General features: G+C 35.0%; 1 protein-coding gene across 27 annotated transcripts in view; it reads right to left on the reverse strand.

Annotated features, from left to right (window-relative positions):
* The window catches only part of RIMS2 (regulating synaptic membrane exocytosis 2), a 500,381-nt gene that overhangs the window by 165,702 nt on the left and 318,538 nt on the right, over window positions 1-16,141 (reverse strand). For all 27 annotated transcript variants that reach the window (XM_074814158.1, XM_074814086.1, XM_074813314.1 and 24 more), the window contains 2 exons: window positions 9,624-9,780; window positions 5,230-5,346 (listed from right to left, as the gene is read on the reverse strand). In XM_074814158.1, the coding sequence (XP_074670259.1) occupies window positions 5,230-5,346; window positions 9,624-9,780 (274 nt within the window). The remainder of the gene's footprint in view (window positions 1-5,229; window positions 5,347-9,623; window positions 9,781-16,141) is intronic.

Consider the following 16,141-nt stretch of genomic DNA (forward strand, 5'->3'; position numbering starts at 1 on the left):
CCTGAAGTCCACCATTTCATGGTCACTTCAGCCAAGGCTGCCCTTGAGCTTCACACTCCCCACTAGCCCCTCCTTGTTGGTGAGAACAAGGTCCAGCATAGCACCTCTCCTTGTTGGCTTCTCTATCTCTTGGAGGAAGTTATCATCAGTGCATTCCAGGAACCTCCTGGATTGCTTACGCCCTGCTGTGTTGTCCCTCCAACAAATATTGGCTCAAAAGTTCTGAATCATGAGTCCTTACAAACGTAGCTACATTTGCAAGACTACACCTCTCTTGCCACCTTCCTACTCCATCCCTCTGTTAGAGATTACCATCCTTCAGCAGACACATGGAGGCACCAAGTGCAGATAATTGTGCAATTCAACAGTGATTTCACTGTGAAGTAACGTGCCCACCAAAAATAACAGCAGCTAAAGAGAAAACACTCTCCTTTCTGCCATCCCTACTGCAAGGCTAAAACTTGACAGTGTACTGACTGCAATCCCTTCAGCAGTTAAATCCATTAGGGCTCATGAGTGAGAGTCCTGGGAGAGGAAATTGTATTTGGCAACATTATAAGTAACTGAAAACAGAATCTGTTAATGGAAAGTGTAGGACAGTCTTACTTATAGGAATCCCTACTGGTACAATCCCTAGTGATCTTTACTTGCAGTTGTAGGCATAGATATACAAAATAATTAGGAAGTGCAGTATACAATTAATGCACATGGTAAAATTTTGAAAGGAGAAAAAGAATTTAAAGAAATGCTGCAGTTATTGAGATTTAAGTTGATGCATACATTTTATAACGTAGCTACAAGCAAATTTTCAGCAATGCTTTTTTTTTTTACTTTACTGGGTATCTGAAGAAGCAAAGAAACAATGACATTGCATACCCATATGGGTATATACCCATATGACATCATACACAACCAAAACCTGAAAGTATTATCCCAGAATTTCCCCATATACTCTACATTTCCATTTAAACTCTACAATATTTTTGTATCTGTAATATACACTTAAATGATTGTGCTGTAAAATATTAACTAAATAATAAATGACTACTTAATTGCATATTATTCAGCTGTGTATTTAATAAAGGATGTGAAAAAAAATTATCTGTTAAGTTTTCTGGGTTTTACTATGGTGCAATGTCTCAAAAAACTCTTTTCCTAGTCTGACTTAATCTGGCACCTAGCTATTAACAGTGTTGGATTAGGAGCCTGCTACTTATAGATAAAGCAACTGCCAGTGTAAGATGGCTTTTAGAAATGTAGAATTTACATTGCTCTTGGTCACATTTAATTTTGTGTTAAATAATAGAAGCAGCTAATTAAATGGCACCTTATCTAACATGCAGCAGACTCACAGTAGTGAATTATTTTGGTCTTCACTGGTTTGATTATAGTAGCCAGAATTTTTGGCATGTATTTTGGCATTTACTTTAAGACATGTTTAAAAAAACACTTTCAATAGCAAGAAACAAACAAAGTGTTCAACAGAAAGTGTATTTAAATGTGCTAATGAAATTATCTCTCAATAATAGTGATGCGATGGTCATGCTAGTCCCAGCATATCAAGATATCATCTTTGAAGTGATTTAAAGATGAGAATATTTCTTTAAATAATCATGATTCCTCCATTACTTTAACACAGCAGATAATAACTTTTGTTCTTTAAAATGGAAACTGTGTAATAGTCCTGATGAAGGGATAGTGGACCCAAAATTTAACTTGCTTTTTCTCTCTTGTTTACTTATACGTGCCTAGTAGAAAAACATTTATACTTTAGGATTTTTCTCATATGTTTCCATCACAAGACTCTTTGAGTTAGTTAGGCATTCTCTGAATGCTCTGGCCTACTATATATATGCTAAATTCACTGTTAGCAATTTCATGCCTCAGGGAGACCACATCTAGGATAAAGAATATAGTTAGATTAATAGTTGCTAAATAGTATCTACACTGCTTATAGCTGTGGGCCTGTGTACAATTTCCTTACTCAGTCTTGATGTTTGTTGTTATTGCTGATGTATCTTTCAGAAAGTAATACACAGATAACAGTTTTGGCTGATGTCTTGTTTTTGGAACTATGCTAGGATTCTCACATTGTTCCTCTAATTCACCTAATTATATTGATATAAAATTAAATATAGAACTCTGAGGACAAACGTGGCTGTTTCCAACATTTTCTCTATAGTTTGATTAGTTTCAGTTTCTGAAGTGAGGTAAAAGTCTGCTTTAGAGAGTTTATTAAAGCAGGCCAAACTGAAGTTTACAAGGTTATCCTGTTACAGATAAAAGATCTTACGGAACTTCGGGGTGTATTAGGTCACAAGCATTAGGTCACAAGTAACACTTTGAGTTACTGTATACACAGTACAATTCTGACATTTTTGATAATACAGAAACAGATAGAAATTTTAACTGTGACTTTACCCTACCAACAGAAATCATTATATGATTTGATAGCACCAATTTGCATATTTAAAGGCTTGGTGTTTGAAATTAAAATTATTTCAAATTGAATTTAAAAAATTATGTCTTTCATCTTTTTATAAATAATTTAATTTTCGCTTCTAACTATGCATTCATTTTTGAGGGAATGTTTACATTGCCATTACCCTTGAGGTCATTAGACGTTTTTGTATGTGATTTCAACTAACTCTTTAGTGCCATATACCTTAGAGAACTTTATGCTGAATTATCTAGAAAAGGAAGGAAAGAATTTTCTTACTTCTATGCTTAGTCATATTTTAACTTAGCAACTGAGCATGTCTACAAGAAGGTACTTTGTTTCAAAGTCTCTTTTTTGCAAACAGCTCCAAGGGATAAATCAGAGCTGTGGGAAAGAAAAGTGTGATTTTTTTCAGAGGTAAGTGTGGAACAAAACAAGGATGACAAGTAGAGAGATTATATACCTATACAAAGGCTCATTTTTTCTACTTCTTCAAACTGCCTGCAGTTCCAGCAGTATCACAATCAGTACCACTAAAGAGTTACTTTAGGGACTTTGTGTACACACCATTGTTTTTTATTATGTAACACAGTATCACAAATATTGGCTAACAAAATCTGAAGTCTAATAATCTTTCCATTCATAAAACCACTGTCAAACTAACAATGAATATAAAACATGATAAATGTTTGGGAATAGTCTTTTTCTATTCTCTTGAGTGTTGCCTAAAACCAATGTGCTTCAGAGTCTGTACGTTGCAATAGAGGCATAACTAGTCAACAATGTGATTACAAAGGCAACCACTCACCATGTACAAACAGAACTTCTGTGTGTGTTTTGGAAAATACAGATGACATATAAACCTGTGTTCAGAGATTCAGAGCACCCCTAATAAGCAAATACCTATTCATCTAGAATGGTCATGTGAAAATTCCATCTCATCACCAACAACTCTCTGACATTGCTTCTCTGACATATTCTAAAAAAACAATTCTCTTTCTCTAAGCCAAGCCAGTCCAGTAGGGGTTATCTGATTGAAGTGATGCGGAAAGATTGCTGTGCTGTACTTCAAGCCACCTTTCACTGCTATGCATTTATCTGGGAGCCAGCAAGCAAACTCACAAAGTGAACAAACCCAGGAGCATTCCATAAGGTATATACAGGCTCTAAGGAGAAGTTTAGATCCTATTTCAAGGATGACTGGTCTAAAAACCATCATAGTATTACCCCCAAAGCATTCTTTTCTTTTCTTTTAAGGAAACAGCTCAGAATCCTTAAGTTACTGCCTTTTGTACGAAAATCAGATAGCTTCACGAGCCAACTAAAGAGCATTCTTCTTTTCTATCACTTAAACAGAAATATTAAATCGTTTAATGAAAAAAAAAGAGGTTCACCTATGATCTATTATACTTGTAATGAATACCGTTAACATTCTGGATGATAAATACTTGACTGATTTTCAATATCTTAATTTTTTTTCCCATTTGACTTTTTTTGGCCAAATTCAATTACAAATCACTTGAATAGATATGCTTTTTTTTTAATTTTGGTTCTCTTTTTTCTAACTTACCTAATCAGGAAAAATTAATTATAATTTTTTTATGAAGAATTTTGGTTTACGTTCCTTACAATCATGGACAATCACATTAATGTTCTTTTAAGACTTATTTACCTTTTCTGTTCAATATTGCTAACAAAAAGCCACTGATTTCTTAAACTCTTTGTATTACAGTTAGCAATACCAATTATGTGCTCTGATGTCACTTGAGGAATAACCTGTAATAATCATTTATAAAAGTATTAACTTCAAATACTAGTCACATAGAACTCAATAAGATTACAAAATATATCTGTATTACTCCTTGCTATACGCAATTATGAAATGGGACAATATCTAGCAATCATGCCTCTCTGATTATAATTTGGAGGTTTTCAACTTGGTGCATAAGAAACTCTACGATTTTCAAAATTAAAGGTAAAAAATGCTTTCCCTTTTCATCTTCTGACCTGAAGACAATGAGGTGGGAAAGATCTTATCAATATTTTTTTTAATGTCACAAAGGCACTACCACAATTAATTCAGCAAAATTAACTACATTAGCCAACTATTGCCTGCAATTCTTTTTTACATTATTGAAATTCATAGGGGTTGCTACAGCTCTGCTCACTCTTTGGGAAGTTCCATTAGTCAAAACATTAGTCATGCTAAGATGTGCCTCTAAAAACAAAGATCCCGATTTCATTCTAACACATATTGCCGTAACCTTTTTTTTTTTTGCCTTCACAAAAATGGCTCATAAAGTTGAGAAAAATCAAAGCTCTAGACTTTTGTTGTTTGTGAACTGTACTGTATCTGATGGGAGCATTGCATTAATACTGAGCTGAAATTATCCATTTTTGTGCCTCTTTATTCAGCAGCAAAAATGACTGAATCTACTGTTATTTTAAAAGATATTGAGCACTTAAAGAATTTATTAATATAGTACATAAAAATATTTTTATAAAAAAAGAAAACTAAGATATTTGTCTTTTATATTGTACAATTTCTCATAGATATTTCAGATTCCCTATTGGCAATGACAGACTAACTTGACAGTTTTGTCAACCTTACGTGCACTGTATATTTTGTAATATATATCATGTAACCAGTGGGTACATGAGTAGGGAAATGCTTATCTGTGGGATTAGGTAAGTAATTTTGCTATTTACTTCAGTGAGCTACCATACTGAAGTAATTCACATTGATGAGTGTAGGCTGCAGCTGTTTCTAATTCCATTCAGATATTTACCTCTCTCTGTCCGGGGAGTAGTGGTCATCTATAACACGGTGTCTATCCATTCGGTTCAGGGTATTGTAATGCGCAGCAGTAGATCGAGTCCCTCGCGGTCCCTGATCCAGATTCCGACTAAGGATAAAAGACATCAGATTCTGAGTTCTGGGTGCATCTGGACTACATCCCCTCACTGGTTTGTACAGCAATTATTAGCAAACATGCTTGTAATGAGATGTCCTAGCTGACCTGTTTTTTATATAGTTTTATTCTCACGTAATTTTAAATCTGATGGTAAAAAAATTTTCTCCTACAGAAAAAGGTGCTAAGTCCATGCTAGCAATAGGGGTTTATTTTCCTCTTGTTTCAATGTTTGTTCTGGAAATAAGAGGATAACTTTTTTTTTTTTTTTTTAAATATAAATAAAAGGTTAATTTTAGACAAAATTTCATTTGTCTTTCCAGACTAGTACCTTCAAGGAATATTTCCCTTCCAGCTGTAACACACACTGAAAAGAATTTTCCATGAGCTCTTGAGTTTGGCTATACTATAAAGATGTAAACTGTAGTAAGATGCAATGAGGACTTCTGGCTGTTACGGTAGAGTGCAGACTGCTGAAAACATTGCCCTCTGAATTGAACAACAGATGCTTGTTTTGCAGTGGAAAGCTTATTTTGTAATCTCACTAGTATAGAATCTCAAAAAGACAGAACTGTTTTATTAGGTATAAGTGGTACACATAGTGCAGGCTTCATTAAAGAGCACCAGTCACCTTTTATAGTTTTGTACTATTTGAGACCAAAGCTTTGCCCATCGATTTCTTCACTCAGTTTAACCAATGCCTACTGATACACACTAACTTAACTTTTTCTGCTCTGTAAAACAAATCTGCAAGAATAGGAAGATAGAAAGACAACAGTTAGCTGTAATACTTATTGGATAACTAAAACATAATATTTTGTATAGATTTGAAAATAACGGTTTGCATGCCTCCCTCCACACAAATTCACATTTTAGATCTATAAATTCTTCTGCTTCCTGTCCTTTCCTGCAGTCTTCCCTAATGTGGGTCTCATTTTTTTCCACTTTCATACCATTCAGTTCTTGTGTCCTTCCTTGTCACATTGTCTGCCCTTTTGGTACCTGTCATCCTTATCCTTTGTCATTTGCCAGTCTCTGATTAGTGTTAACGTGTATGCTGCTGCTGCCATGCTCTTGTTTATTTCTGCATATAAGTACTATGAAGATGTTGCATTACACATAAATTTTTGCCTTCAGCTCTAGTTCATTTCTCATAAAGCATTTCTCCACTCTGGCTTTCCTGAAGCCAAAAATAATGTTTACTCTGGCTAGTAAACTTCATATTTGCCATACTAAAAGTGAGTATAATTCTTCTGCCTTCTACTCTACAACTCTTTCCTGCAACTTCTTCTCTGTACATTTTTTAATCCTTTCATTTATATTAAAATGATAGAAAATCCAGTATAGCCTTTACCCTGCCATTGGACTCTTTCATGTATATGTGTACTGTTAAACAGACATTGACAGGACTCCTCTGCTGTTCTTCATTAACTTTTTTACTTTTCCCAACAACCAATTCTCATTCCTCTTTTCTCAATTCTAGTTTCTGTCTGGCCCTTTTTCTCAGGGTATCTCTTTTTATTCAGGTTTCAAAAAAAAAAAAAAAAAGTTGTTTTTCTTCCTGTCTGTACTATTATTATTTTACTCATCTCTTCTTCTGACTTAAACATTTAAGCTTTCTCAAGCTGTCATTTCTTTGCAAAACTTCCCAAAGATGTGACCTTTGCTGTCTGCCCACATAATCAAAACTCCTGTCTAAAGTCTGATTATATGCATTTGTCCTGAAAACAGTACCATCCTGTCTACTCAAATCTCTTTCAATAAGATTGTGTTATTGGTTTATTGTTCTAAATAAATAATTTCTTCTTTAAATTTCTGTATTGTATCAGATTCTGATTTCATGATGCTTTTTAACATCCTACACAACTGTATTTATTCTACTTCAAAGTGTTACTATTATTTCAGTTCTGTTTCACTCTGCTGAGGATGCCTTTGACAGCCAGATATACTCCTTAACAAACAGAAAATGACATACTTTCTCCAATGAAACTTGTTCTGTAAGAAAAGTTGCTCTTTCACAACATATGTCTTCACTCCTTTGGAGCTCTCTTGAAGTTGACAGAACATGTATGGAGCAACCAGGTAACAGGTAAGCGGGAGAAAAGGTGTAATTGCAGGTGGTGATGGTAGAAAATAATGAGCATCCTACTAGATTTACTACTCCATTTCAGCTTAGCCACTTTCTGTAGTCACCTCTATCTTGCTTTTTCAAATGTGCAGTCTTAGAAAAAGCTAAACATTATGCTGTTCAGTGCCTGCTGCAGTATAAACTCCATTCTGATCCACAGAGAGAATAACAGTCCATTAAATATATTAGCTGAAAACTTACAAGAGCAGTAACAATTTCTTGTCAGCTACCATGCAATGTGGCTTTGGTGGAGTTTATTGACAAATGCAGTAGAAAGACTGAGGACTGCAAAATGGCTTCTAAGACATAACAGCAACTTGCACTTCTATGACCCAAGAGCTCCTGCCAGCAGAGGCATCAATCATTAACTGGGAGATCTCTGGGCATGCAGCATGTTTACTGCAGTTAGAACATGTCTATAGCACCACAGGTATAACAAACTCAACTAAACATGGTGCAGATGTTTTGCTGAGTACACCTGGATTTTCATTAGCATTAAAAAAGACATTTCTGTAAAGCAATGATTATGTTTCTTTTCTACAAACTCCAAAGTTCTGGCAACCCTATTCTCTGGGCTCAACAAGTCCTCAAAAAAATGATTTGGTGTGTGGGCAGGGAAATATTACATAAATAATGCATTTGAATGTGACATTGTAGGAAACGGCTAAAATATTTTTCTCTGTAAGTTCAAAATTATATTTAAAAGTTTTCTAAAGGAAAGTCAGGAAGCAAGAAACATTTCACACATGTAAAAAATACAAAACAACAGGAAAATTAAAAGAAGGTTTTTTCAGTGGTGTTAGACAAGTATTAATTTCTACCTTGGGTAAAAGTTCTGACCAAAATACACACAGCATGCATGCACACACAAAAACACAAACACACACAAAGAGATTTTGCTCATGTTTATGTCTATATCCAAGACAAATAAACCCAGGAGATTTAGCATAGGCAATTACTTAGACTGAAATCAGTATAGCAGAAATCACAACAGGCCCCTCTGTGTCTACCATTTATGTATCATTTAAAGTCAGGCTGTATTTACATATGGTTTTAAATTTCAGGTAGAAACTTACAGTTTCTGCCTGATAGCTGTTTGTGTTGATACAGGATAATTTGGGATCCTAATACCTCACTAATGCAAAAGGATATAACTTAGTCTGTATCTGTTAGAGGAAATGGTAAGCAAACATGTAAGAGAATATAAAGCCAAGAGAATTTTAACGTAACAAAAACAAAAACGATAATAGAAAGGAAAGCAGAACACAAGAGAATCAGAATGGCTGTAGAAGAAAGGGATAGACACATGTACCTGACAGGAAATATTGGATATCAGATCTTCATTATTAAATGGGAATTGTGAACAGTGTGGCAAAGAAAATAACTTCCCCTTTTATTCCAGCTGAATTACACCATCTGGAAACCTACTCACTCATAGTGACAAAGATGCTGGAAAACAGGCTTCATTCCCCTTTACACTGACTTCTGCTTCCTCTTAAGAAAGCTTATCCACGCAGGAAAATTCTTAATTCTGGCTTAAACAATATATTCAGTCAAGTAGTAGTCATTATCCAAAATATTGGCTTTTGGAAGAAATGTCTCGATCTTTGTTTCACAAGATAAATAGTTATCAGAGGCCTTCTAAAATCAGGAGTTGACATTTTTCCATATAAAATTGTATGTGTGTCAATTTACTCTTGATGCTTTAAAAGCTTGAAAAAAAAAATAGTAGAAAGCAAGCTACTACGGGCAGGAAGTATGGCTCTCCCAGAACCTTAACTCTACACAGACAAAAGGGTTGAAAACAGCCACTGACAAATGAATGCTAAGAAAATGTCAAACCGTCAAACCATCACACGCTATAAAACATGGCACCTTCTAAATAGCTCTGAAAGTGAAAATCTGGAGAAATATTTTTCTTTATTTAGATGGGAATGTACTGATTTTTGATGAAAAATAAGACAAAATTAAGTGAATTTTTGCATATCACTATAATGTAAGAAAAATCATTATTGGCTTTACATAGTTTCATAAGATTTAACTAATTCATTGCAATTTTGAAAGTCTGGAGATTCTTTCCAGTATTGTTACAGGATCAATATCACTTAAATTTATATACCTGCATAGTTAAATAACAGTTTACCTTTGTGGGGGAGGGACACTGGGAGACCACGATCTAGTCCGTCCTATACTATCTCCACGGTGAGGGGACCCTGATCGAGAGCAATGATTAGATGACATAACTTGTTCTGGCACTGATAGTGTTGAACTTTGAAGATCTCTCCCATTATGTCGATAATCTAAAAAGAAATGCAAATATTCAATGAATCTGAAATTGCACTTTTTCATTTCCTACCATATCTGTAGTAGTTAGAAGCATGATGAAAGATGGAATTTGATGAAGAATGTTACCATGTCATCTTCTTGGGTTTTGAAATAAAAAATACATACATAAAGTTGATTCCTGTTGTTATGCTTAGTTTAAGTACAGCTATAGTTCTTATATTTTAAAGGTATAGAAATAAACCACCATGCACCAAACTGAGGATTTATAATAATCAAAATATCCAAATTTACTATTTATTTGTGGTCAATATGATGCATTAATAATAAAACTAATAAAACTGACTTTTTTCCTTAGAAAAACATACAAAATTGATTATTGCATTTTTACTTAAAATTGCAAGATAATGATTGTGTATAATATACTTCAAACAGAAATGTCCACAATTAAAAACTAATCTAAAGTTCAGTTCAAAAATTTGGGATAGGAAACTACTATGGGGTTAAACACAGACTTTGGGTTCAAGAAAGATTTGTATTTCAAAAACAATTAAAGTACAATGACTCAGTGGCATCAGATTTTACTCATGGTTCTGAACTTAAACAACATGATTTCTTCACAAATATATGAGCTAAGGCCACGCAGACTCATGCTTACATTCTGGACCTAACCTTGAATTAGGATAATAGAAGGCATAAATGGTCTAAGCAAAATCCTTCACAGTTACAATAGCTTAAAAGGCTATCACATGGACATTTTATGTAGGCTTTTAAGAAAAAACTTTTTAAAAAGTTGGATATATTGAAGTGACTGTCTGCATCTAACTGAAAAAGCTGAATTCACTGCCCTGGGGTACACAATACTTTCTGTGAAAAAAATGGCAGATATACAGCAATCTCAGAGAAGTTTCCACAAATTTTGTAAGGATCAAATTAACATATGATAAGAAATGAAAGAATTGCAAATCTTAATCTGATTACAATGTTTTGCAGAAACAAGTCTTCAGACAACTCCTGATGGCTATCATAACTGATATAACTGACTGTGTTCTGAAGAGATTAACCAAGTAAAGAATATTTCGACACATCCACCTGGCACTGAAAAAATTCTGGCTCATAAAACTGTAATTCTTCTCCTGTGAGAATCTTCTGAGAGTCCAAGAGTATTTGGTCTTCTACTCTAGATTGTTCTTACTTTTATTCCTGGTAAGCACCTAAGCAAAACCTCATTAATTCAGTTCATTTTATGGTTCAGGGAGTCTGATACTCACAACTGAGTATTCATATTCACTGTAAGGCCTTAGGACCGAGGATATATGTGAACCACTCTAATTCATAAATAACTTCTTCCTCCTATGTTTAGGTGTAACATGCTTTGTGTGTCTGTGTGTGTGTACTTAAAGGGGAAAAATAGCACATCATCATTACATTACATTAATATAATAATGTTGAAGATCAGATACTCTCTCTCCTCACTTCAAAGCAATCAAGTCACGTTACGAGTAGTTTCAGCTGAGAGTCAGTAATGAACTACAGACTTTTATCCCATGTATGAACTTATTAGCATACCCATGTACACTTATTAGCATCCCATGTACACCTATTAGCACACACACTGATGAAGCATATAAAGACCAGTGCAACACAGGTCTGGGTGAAATCACCAGAGACAGAGGGAATTCTATCTGTGTTTGAAACAGGGTATTGCTCACTAACCAGTAAAGTATAGAAGTTGTCTGAAAAAAGTTTTTGCAAGTCCGTCTAGAAATCAATAGACTCTGCAATTCAGCAATTCTTCAAACAAAAGAGAAAAAACTAAATAACTGGAAGCTCAATAATGTTAAAATTAAAAAATGTAAAAAAGCAATAAGAAATCTCTTAATTAAACAAATCCATGAGATATTTGCCAGTTTTATATACTAAACATATATTCTTCTCAATACAAAAATAATGCACAGAGAACTACTTATTGATAAAACCAGCATTTCTAGAGAAAGCAGGGAAAGGACATATGAGATATTTTAATTAGCCTGGAAGCTGTAAGAACATGAAGTGCACTGCAGAGCACAGAGAGGCAGGGAAATGAAGACGATAATTTTTCAGGTTCTTTGAAGACTCTGGTCAAGGTGTCACCTAAATAAAAATTCTACAAGTAAGAAACAGGCAACCAAGGGAATACAGGAGACCTGTGAGGAGCTTTGTAGGCCACTACCTGCTACCCCAGAGAGCAAAAGAGCTATAAGCAATTCTAAGAGTTAAGACCACAAGTGAGAGCTCTGCAAACTGTTTTTGAATCGACTAGAATTTATTTTCTCTATTCTTAAGTGTTATTTTATATATTTTACTGAATTTAATTTATGGAATATATCATTAAGTCAACAACCTATATGTTTCACTGAACTAATTAAAAGGTGGTGTATACACAGTAAGAAATGTACTGAAACACCCAGCAGTTGTTATGCTATGATATCATACCATATACTGAATTAAAACAATAGCCCAAATCCATATTTTCTGCATATAAGCCCAGCTGAAATTCAGATAATTTAGAAAGGCTTGGTTTTTAACTATGACAATAGATGATTAATTGCAAACAGCATCCTTACAATGCAAACCATATCGTTTCTAATTTCACAGTGAAGAAATTATTCTGATATTATTTAATATTTTCATTAAAAAAAATAAAAATCTGTAAAAGGGCTTATCAGTTATTTTTGCTGATTATATTAATTGAAAAGTATTGTAAATAGCAACAATAAATAAACAAATTTCTAAAGATAGTCTTAAAGTAGCAGAAAGTTTTTAATCTTTAAAAGACAAGTTGATACATTTGGCAAAACCAGAAAGTTATCTCCAGCAAGGTATACACTGAAAACACATTGTACTGGGTTTGCATGGCAAGGTTTTGGTAGCTGGGGGCTACAGGGGTGACTTCTGTGAGAAGTTTCTAGAAGCTTCCCCTATGTCTGACAGAGTCAATGCCAGCCGGCTCCAAGATGAACCCACCACTGGCCAAGGCCGAGCCCATCAGCAGACAGCGGTAATACCTCTGTGATAACATATTTAAGAAGGGGAAAAAAACTGTTGCACAACAGTTGCAGCCAGAGAGAGGAGTGAGAATATGTGAGAGAAACAACTCTGCAGACCCCAAGGTCAGTGAAGAAGGAGGGGGAGGAGGTGCTCCAGGCGCTGGAGCAGAGATTCCCCTGCAGTCCGTGGTGCAGCCCATGATGAGGCAGATGTGCCCTGCAGCCCGTGGAGGTTAATGGTGGAGCAGATCTCCACCTGCAGCCCATGGAGGAGCCCACGCCAGAGCAGGTGGATGCCCAAAGGAGGCTGTGATCCCGTGGGAAGCCCACACTGGAGAAGGCTCCTGGTAGGACCTGTGGACCCATGGAAAGAGGAGCCGACACTGGAGCAGGTTTGCTGGCAGGACCAGTGACCCTGTGGGGGACCCACACTGGATCAGTTTGTGAAAAACTGCAGCCTGTGGGAAGGACTCACATTACAGAAGTTCATGGAGGACTGTCTCCCATGGGAGGGATCCCACGCTGGAGCAGGGGAAGAGTGTGAGGAGTCCTCCCATGAGGAGGAAGAAGCAGCAGAGACAACATGTGATAAAGTGACCACAACCCCCATTCCCCATCCCCCTGTGCCACTAGAGGGGGGAAGATAGAGAAATCAGGAGTGAAGTTGAGCCCAGAAAGAAGGGAGGGGTGGGGGGAAGGTGTTTTAAGATTTAGGGGTTTTTTTCATTATCCTACTCTGATTTAAATGGTAATAAACTAAATCAATTTCCCTGAGTTGAGTCTGTTTTGCCCATGACAGTAATTGGTGAGTGATCTCTCCCTGTTCTTGTCTCTACCCATGAGCCTTTCATTATATTTTTTGTCCCCTGTCCAGCTGAGGAGGAGGAGTGATAAAAGTGGTTTTAGTAGGCACCTGGCATCCAGCCAGGATCAACCCACCTCACACATAAGTGAATAGCAAGTTATTATGAACTTATATATAATGAAATACAAAACATGATTTACCGTACAAGTACACATGACAGAGTATTGTCTATAATTATCCTAATAATCCATATCTATAGATAAAAAAAAAAAAAAACACAGAGATGGGTTTTAGTATTCTGCATACACAGGGGGCATTTGTAGCATTTGGAGATGAAAAACATAATGAAGAGCAGTAATATGAAGAAATGGGAAAGTACTTTAAAAAAAATCTGACATTTAAATCATCAGTTTTATACAGTATTTGGTATGTACAGACACCAAAGTACAAGGGGAATGAATGATAGCATAAGGTGTTCTACCTGAATAAACATAGTAAAGGGCAAGGAATTCAATTAACAAAACAAAAACCTACTCTGCCTAAAAATTTCCTAGAAGTGAGAACTAGTAAATCAAAATAATTAAATTTATTAAATCTGTATACGTAAACAAAGTAATTACTTTGAAAGAAAAAGCCTCCTCCAGCTCTAGCTTGTTATTGTAATTGACCACTTGCACATTATTCTTGCAATAAATCAAGATATATGACTATCTAATTAAATTGTCAAGTACAAGCCTGATCAAAAAATGTTTTACATTAAATTGGAAGCAGGCACACAATGCTTTCTGGTAACTAACACTGATAGTGCTTCCTTATAACAATTTCAAAAGGCAGAAACTATCAGCACTCCTAATAATTTTGCATCAACAAAAGTAGATATGTTAAGTCATATCTGTTTTGAAGAAACAGATTAATATTATCTATGCTTTGTTGCCAGAAAATAAACTTTGAAATTTATAATTCATGCACTTAAAACAGAAACTACTATATTTTTAAACTTCTCTTTTGACAACAGGTCACACAATGAGAAGTACCAGTTTCAGCAGGGCAACCCACTAACATGAGTTAATTACAAAGTCATCCTTCAGTTTTGCAGAGTTAATGTAGCTCTCTGCGTTATTTCACACTACGTATTTTCACTAGCTAGGAGTCAAAGCAACATGGAATGTATCTCATACTGAAAATAACCACATCAGATGTTCACAGAACACAAGTTTTTGTGAACATTTGTAGAATTTAATACTTTTATTCAATAAAAATATCCATTCTAGAAAGTTGCAATACCAGAAAATACTAACATATTTAATATAGAGAGAAAGGAGTTTAGGGATAGATACAGTAAGGCTCTTAGGTTTCTTGAGTATAGTCATTATCATTCCAATACTTCACACCCATAACAAAAATCTAAGCTGTAAATGAAAATATTTAAACTATGAAGGTATGAGGAAAATCAGGTATTTCAGAAAAATTATCCAAAAACTACATGTTGTTTACACAGCCATGTAGACACAGCTCACAGAAGATGCCATGTTTTGAACTTAGTTGCCAAAATCAAGGATGCAAGAAGGATGCTTCCACCCACTCAGGATCCAAAGCCCTGCATTTTATCCTGACATAATGTATCTTAGAGTATTTTTTAAAAGAATTGAATAGGAATAAGGTGAAAACTGTTTTTTCATTTCCTGGGAATCTAAGAAAGCTGCTAGGCTTATGTAGGAGCTAGCTGACTAGTCACTCGGACTATGCCAGTTCTGAGAAACATTCAGAGAAAAAAGTATAATCATGCACAAAATTTTCAGATCCAGAAAGTAAGAGCTTAGCAAGTTTCTTGATCAGTTTTGGATTTAAACAAGTCTGACTAAAGGTACCTTTGGCAGATCAAATAGTTCAGAACAGTATCTGTCTCGAAGGCACTTGGTCCCAGTATATCACAGTTTAAAGATTCATTGGTTTTTGAGTCTTTATATTGATAAACAAGCTCTCCTTATTTATAATAGTGGAGAAATTTTTTGAAATATTAGTTTTTTATTAAAAATGTCATTGCTTTACTGTTTTATTTTTAGATTAAATGCAGATTTCCAAGTTTCAGGGCCAGTGTAATTTTTATTTTACTTTCTGAACCTAGAGATCAAAATAGTATAGTTAAAAGAATAGTTAATTATATCTTATCTTAAGCATGACCACTACTGTTCCAGAATGAAACAGTTGTCTGTGCTTGAATCACAGAGACAGCACTTATAGTATGCCCAGCCAGTGGGCATATTTATGCCACCTATGCACTGATTTTTTTCTCCAGCTGAAACCAGATGAAAAAGATGGCACATACTAGACTCTACCTTAAGACTTCAACTAGTATGGGGTTTCAACCCATAATTTAGAAAGTATAAGAAAACACCCATACATATCCCATACAGTGGGATATGGCAGGAATATAAAAAGTACCTAGGAAATTTTTTAAGAAGGAACTTCAAAAGATTAAGTATCGTGAGACTGCTGATACTGAAATAATTGATTCAATCTTTCACTTGAATTCTAATGGCTTTT

This window comes from Strix aluco, chromosome 1 (genome assembly GCF_031877795.1).
Source record: "Strix aluco isolate bStrAlu1 chromosome 1, bStrAlu1.hap1, whole genome shotgun sequence".
Classification (NCBI taxonomy): Eukaryota; Metazoa; Chordata; class Aves; order Strigiformes; family Strigidae; genus Strix; species Strix aluco.